The 6,971-nt window shown below is 55.8% G+C and overlaps 1 protein-coding gene across 1 annotated transcript in view; it reads right to left on the bottom strand.

The window, feature by feature from the left end:
- Positions 1-1,261: 1,261 nt before the first annotated feature.
- The window catches only part of LOC113206963 (KN motif and ankyrin repeat domain-containing protein 2), a gene marked incomplete in the record, with an annotated part of 44,194 nt that continues 38,484 nt past the window's right edge, over positions 1,262-6,971 (bottom strand). Inside the window, 1 exon segment of the mRNA XM_052270686.1 lies at positions 1,262-2,076. Coding sequence (XP_052126646.1) covers positions 1,813-2,076 — 264 coding nt within the window.

Here is a 6,971-nt window from a genome sequence, read left to right as displayed (position 1 = left end):
AGTGCAGTGAAGGGAATGGGGGCGAGAGAGCGAGCAGTGAGAGAGTGAGAGAGAGAGAGAGAGAGAGGGGGGGGGAAGAAGGGGTCCTCTCTTCGCCAATCACACTCTGCGAAATAACGGAGATTAACTATGCCGTAACTAATACAAAATAAATATTTTCTGAACCAGCAACCCCTTGGAAGTAATTAATTTTACCGCCTCCCTCGTCCTTGCCTCTCTCTTTCTCTTCTCTCTTAGCCGCGGCAGTCAGGGTCCGGCTCGGGCTGCGATGCGCGAGCCCCGCAGTCTCACTCTTCCCCGCTGTTGCTGCTCATCTGTCTTTGCATGCGGCCCTCCCCTCCTCCACCTATACCCCACCCCTTCCCGTTCCAGTTCCCACACTTCCTTCCTCCACATTCCTGTCGTCAAATTTCACCTGACTCAGTGCTATACGCTCGTTTGCGTCCCTATACGGCGAATGTCAGCGAATGCCACCGCCCCAATTCATCTCGGCTTCTCATGACACACGAGGTTTCCAGAATCCCAACCTCGATCCCACCCAACACTGCTGCTGTTTCAAGGTCCTCCGGCAAACGGTCTTTTTGCCATATTGTGTTAAATAAATCCATCTTTAGCTCTAGAACGTTTTAAGGTCAGTCACATTTAAAGGGTTTTGGTTCAGAAAGTGTTTTCATATACTCCCGCTACGAGTTTTCGATTTTCTTGTAAGTCTTTGAGTATATGTACATATTGTAGAAACTTGTTTTCGCGTTATTTTTGTACCTGCGCCTCCACCCTTAGGTAGAGCCAAACGTCTAAATTTTGGTCAAAAGCGGTCTACTTTGACGAAAAGTTACCCTAGTGCACACTAGGCGTTTCGCGGTGTCCATGAATGACCCTCAAGCGCTCTGAGGTGCCCTGGCTCTCTATGACCCCTCTCCATAAACATTCGTGTGATTTTTTTCCTAGCGACGTTGCGCTGACATAGCCCTCGGGCTGCGCAATTTTAGCCGGGCACGAAAATTGGATGCAGCAGCTTTGCGAAACTGTCATAATTTCCCGATTTCGGTTGCAGCGGACATGTGTAATAAGCATCCAGGCACCCGACGGGCGAGCGCCGGTGTGTCGCAGCGAGTCGCAGGGAGAGGGGAGAGGGGGAAGCTTATTAAGGATTTATTTCCAGGTCTCTGCTATTTCAGTCAGGATATAGGAGAGCACGCGGAAAAGGGGGCTGTCATGAGGGGAATAACTGGCTGCTGGAGAATAAAAAACAAGACAGAAGTAATAAATACATAAAATAAGTCTTTTATTACACAAGTCTTGGGTTTAGCGCTGGTACATTAGTCTCTGACATATGGTAACGTGTTAACTGGGATTAATGACATGGACGGCAGGACGGGCCCGGTGGGTAGCGTTAGTAAGTGGCTACGACTGGGAACGTGTGTGTGTGATAGAGAGAGAGAGAGAGAGAGAGAGAGAGAGAGAGAGAGAGAGAGAGAGGAGGCTTCATGTATGGGTGTATGGGTCAGGATCTGTTTTCGGTCTCCGGACACGAGCCGGCTGTGCGCTACAGTGGCAGAATCACACATGCTCATACCGTTTTATAAAACGGTATCACACCGCATACAAGACGCTTTGTTTTGGCCAGGGGTGATCTCACATTACGATGTTTGCTAATCGACTAGATGAAGTATCTCCCGGTCTTAGGCGCTCCAGCCACCAATTGTTGCAAGGTGAGCAGAAGTACTGATGAGAGACGACGATGGCAACCTCTGATATTGCTCCCAAGCAGCCGCGAGCTCACCACCGCGGCCACTGCCGACAGCCAGTGTGTTAGGAGGGTTTGCTCTTGGCGGTGTTTCCGGGGGCGGTGGCCGTCCTCCGGACGGGCGGCGGCGTGCTCGGGGCCGCGCCGGGGGCGGCAGGCAGCCCGTGGCCCGACAGCGGCCTGGCCGTGGGGGTGACGCTGCGCGCGCGCCGCCCCTTGAGCGAGTTGTAGGGCGAGCTGCCCCGGGAGAAGTGCTCCTGCGCGTAGAGCAGCACGCCGATGTCCCGGTGCCCGGCCTCCATCGCGATGCTCAGCGCCGTGCTGCCGTCCTGCGGGCAGAGGAAGAAACATGTCAGAAACAGGAAGATACATTTTGCACAATTGGAAGAAAGACTTTTGTGGTGCAATTTGACAAAACATTCCATTGTTAAAATCATAGCCGGCTTTAGAATTTTTATAAAATTGAATTTCACGACGGTAAAAGTCCGTGGGGTGGGGCCTCGCAGTCACCTGCTTAGTCTGGTGAAGGGCCAAAAATGTTATCCGTTATCCTTCGTATTGTTTTCAATTTACAATGTTTTAGGAACGCAAATTGCAAATTAAAACGATTTTTGGCGGGTTTACTTGCAAACACAGTCGGAGGACTAAAATTCTTTCCACCATAGGACCGGGGTGGAGGGAGGGGGGTGTATTATACTATTTGGCCGAGGCTGCATTCGCTCCCGGCGACAACAACGAAGGGAGTGTACGCCAGTAGTATGTGGGCAGCCTACTCTCGACGGCAGAATCGCAGAAAATTTAATTTGCTGCGGTCATGCCGGGCAGCAAGGGCCGTGGAGGCCGGGCAGAGTGGGAGGGGAACGAGGAATGGGGAAAGGCGACCCACCACCGAGCGGGCCGTGAGCGTTCCTGAACAATTATGTGAGAGACGAGCGCCGACCTGAGTATGGCAGAAGTCTGCCGCACGGGGCTGACAATCGAGAGACGGGATCGTCGCGGAATGCGATGTCCAAACGAAGAATGTGTCCGAGAAACTATATTGTGGGCCGAATAAACTGCCATGTCGGCCCCCCTGGCCTGGAAGTTTCTCCCCCTCCCCTTCTTCCGCCAAGTCTTTGAGGGGGTTGAGACAACAGCTGCAGCGGGGCAGGCGCCAGAGAGCCCAGCCCGGGCACAGCCCAGACAATAATACTTTGATCATAAGAGGTTGACGGAACAGTACGGCTGGCTCTTTGGAATCGGCACGGAGGGCGTCCGCACGGCGCGCGGGGCACCCTCTCGCTCCGCGCCTGCTCCGCCCGGCGGGCCGCCGGAGCCACTGCTCGCACGCGGCCCGGCCCGTCAGAACACAGGGAGATGAAAACGGGGCAGGACTAGACGTCAGAACGCTCTGCAACGCGCTCTGCAGAGGGTGGGGGAGGCTCTATATAGAGACGTAGTCGCAGGTGACGAGGCACTGGGCAGAGACGGCTGACAGCCGGCCTGGCCGAGTCGAGACGGAGTCGAGAGGGGAAAGAAGGGTCCGAGCGAACGGCCGAGCCCCGAACCGACTCGCCGAACAGCGTAGCGGAGCCGAACAAAGAACGGACGTCATCTAGAGGGACTCGAGTGCCAGGGGCCTGAGGAGGGCCGCAAGTTCATGGCCTCCCTATAGTTACCATGGATCCGCACGGATCGTTGGAAAGCTCGCGGTTCAGCGTGACTGAATTTAAGCACGATGTAGTGAGCCTGCATCGTGATTTAAGGTAAGGTGTGGTAATGAACGATTCTTTCTTATTGTTTTAAACGAAATCATGAAATACAGGTGGGGGTAGTTTTCGAATCAGATTTGCATGCATTTTTGAAGTGATTTCGGCTGGTCCCTGTGCCCATTTTCTTTCTTAATATGCCGAGAGCTGCGAGAGCGGAAGGGGTTGTCCGCATATTACGTCACGCGATTTTTGGCACTTATCCCCCCCCCCCCCCGGTCATCCAGCTAACCTAACGCTCCAATAGTTTTTGTATAGGACATTCACCCGTCACGCTGTCCTAGACCCAAACAGGCAACTCCAACCCGCATGCCTCGAGTTGACTTGAACGACAGCGAGCCCACCATTGGCCGCAGTACAAGAGCTCCGTAAGACTGCAAACAGGATAGGGTGCTGTGGTCGCCCTCAGTCTGTATGTAGTCCTCTTGGAGAACATTAGATCCCGCTGAGCCGATCTTCGACCTTTCGAGCCAAGGAGACTTTTAGTCTTACCCACCTCCCCCGCCCCGCCACGCCCGCCACGCCCTCCGCGGAACAGCTCGGCGGCGCCCAGCTTAAACTGACTCGACTGTTCCGGATGTCAAGGCCGCGCCACGCGGGAGCAGCAATCTCGTCAAGATATCGTAGCGACCCGCCCTTGGCCGGGCCGGGCCAGACCGGGCCGGGGAAGGGTTGAACGGCGCGGGGCGGGAGGGGCGGAATGTCTTCCTCCATGTGGCCCCGGCCGTACAGTCGCAGCCCCGCTGCGCTCCGCTGTGCTGCTGCCGCTGCCTGCTGCCCCCAGCGCCACGCCAGTCAAGATGGATTGCCGATAATGTGAGACCCACGGCGTAGCAAGTCATCAAAAAACATTTCGCCCTCGCGGGGAGAGGGAGGGGAAAAGGGTTGCGCACGCGTGTTGGAGGAAATAGGCACAAGATAATGTTGGGCGGGCGAGGCGGGCCCGACGTGAGCGAGGCGGAGCGAGGGGTACATACTAAACACGGACATCATCACGCCAAACTCCGGAGCAGGCCGGGCAGGCGGCGGCAGGGACGGCAGGGCGGGCGGCGGTCAGAACTTTGCGACCAGTGCTGCGACCCGTGTAGGCCCGCCCCCGCCCCCCACCCCCGCGTACACAGCGATCGGATCCCCACGACAAATATGTTGCACATGAGGGCTGGGGCGGCTGGGGCCGCTGGGGCGGCTGGGGCCGCTGGGGGGCGCGGGGACCCTGGCCCCGGGCACAAGGCGGGCACAACACTGGGGCCCATTGTTTAGGGTTACTCGGGGTCGCTTTATTCCAGTCAATGGAAGGGGCGGGCATGAATTGTGGGAGTAGGGAGGGGGGGCGGAGGGGGAAAAGGGCCTCCAAGGGGTCAACGACGGTCGAATTTCATCCCAGTCAGCTAGGCAGCAACGCGCGGCAAGCTATCCAACAAGCTCATTTATGCAAATTAAGCCTTCCCCTCGCTCACCCCCTTGACCTCCGCCGTGGTCCGTGGTGTGCCTTTCCGCCTCCAGCCTCCGCCTGCCCCGGCGGCCGACAGAGTGCGCCAGCAGCGCTTCCGGTAGGACGAGGCATTTAGTCGGATTATTTGTTAAAGTTCTCTCTCTCTCTCTCTCTCTCTCTCTGAACCTCCCCACCCCTTTCCCTCGGTCCCCACCGCTCTCCGTTCGCCCTCACTCTTCCCCTTTTCTTTTGTTCTTTACTCTTTCTTTTGCCCCCCCTCTCTCTCTCTCTCTGAGAAAAAAGCTCCATATTGTAAGCAACCTGGCGCGACACTTTGTTGAATTCATTTGCGCCCACTTCCTCTCCAGGCCGCTCCTCCTGCTCCCGCCTCTCCCCCGCAAAGGCCCCGCTCGCTGCCCGAACGCGGTTCAATACCGCAAAAGCTTCCTCCTCCTCTCCTCTCCTGGCAAGGAAAAATACCGAAATTTTGCTTTCTTTCCCCCGTCTTTAAATAGATGCTCCCCGCGCTTTACAGGCCCGCCGGGGCGGAAGAGAAAAGGAAGAGAAGGGAAGGGGTTGGGTGAAAGGCGTTACGCCGCGCGTTACGTTACGCTGCGGCTACGCGACCGGAAAATGAGAAAAAGTCTCTGCGGTCCAGAAATCACCCCCGCAAACGGGGCTGGAAAATAAAACAACAGAGAAAAGCGTTCTCCTTTACACGGACAAGTACTTTAGCAAACATAAGACACTGCGTGATGCGGCGGGTCTGTAGGGAGTCCTTGCGGCTGCAGCAGTCCAGTTCGGCTGCCCCGAGGTGCCACTAGGCTGCACTAGCAGCTGCAGCAGCCCGGCTCGGCTGCCACTATCTTGCCGTCGCAGCTGCAGCTGCCCTGCGCGGCTGCCACTACCTTGCCGTCGCAGCTCCAGCTGCCCCGCGCGGCTGCCCCAAGGGCTGCCCTCACCACTCTCTCACATCGGCGCTGTGTACCCACCCCGTTAGCGCCGCCGCCGCCACCCAGGTCGGGACCAACTTCCTGGAATGTCTCTTATTATTTTCACTCCCACTTCACAAATCCATCCCAAACCCGCCGGGCCCGGCACGAGCGCAGCCGGGTGTGTTGTAGTCTCGTTTGGAAACTTGTTAACCAACCTCCCCTCTACTCTGGACCGCGGACCTGTGAGTGGCGCACGGGTTCACCGTACAGCAGCTTCATATCAGATCAACTTCAATGAGGGCTGTCTGCTTGTTCATGGTGAACTGGAGTCACTCGCAGAGGATTTTCCGACTAAAACATGCTGCGCCCCACTGTTAAATTCCTGCGAAGTATTTTACTCCTTTGTAACTACGAAGCGTTTACTTCGCAAGTGATGCTTTGCAATTACGAAGTGACACTTTGCAATTGCAAAGCGATGCTTTGCAGCGTTTTCATTGCTTCGCAATTGCAAAGCATCACTTTGTAATTGCAAAGTAAATGCTTCGTAGTTCTTCGCTGGACACAAAACTGCACTTTCCTTTCATTCACGTGTTAGAGTACGTGGGGTGATTTTACGTTCCGACAAAATAATATTTTGTCGGAACGTAAAATTTTGAGGCTAAATCATAGTCACCTGTAGGTCCCGGTTACGTGTCTGTAAAGTTGAAGTGGAAGAACGTAATCTGAGTGGACGAACTCCATCCTCTTGGTCCACCTCACCTTGAGGTGGTACATGGATGCAAGGTGGATGCGGGGTGTTGGTTGTCACGCGGTTAGGTCACACTAGGTTGGACCATACCCTGTCTGCCAGCTTGTGCCGCTCAGATCAGCAGTGGGTTGCTCTCGCGGTTCGAAATCCCCTGCGCGGCGCAGACCTTATATCACTGTTTTTCGTCCAGTTTATTTTCCCTTTCCTTCTTTTCCTCGCCCGCACGTCGGCAATAAGAGACTGTGTGTGTGGGTTTGGGGGCGAGGAAAGAACGGAGGAGGAAGGGGGTGGGGGAGGTTTCTGGGCCGGTGAGCTTAGCGAGGTGCAGCGGCAACACGGAGGGGCAAAGGGCTGGCACGGG

Source organism: Frankliniella occidentalis, unplaced genomic scaffold (assembly GCF_000697945.3).
Source record: "Frankliniella occidentalis isolate FOCC.00 unplaced genomic scaffold, Focc_3.1 Scaffold134, whole genome shotgun sequence".
NCBI lineage: Eukaryota > Metazoa > Arthropoda > Insecta > Thysanoptera > Thripidae > Frankliniella > Frankliniella occidentalis.
Note: the sequence above shows the minus strand (reverse complement) of the source record. Positions and strands in the feature narration are given on the sequence as shown.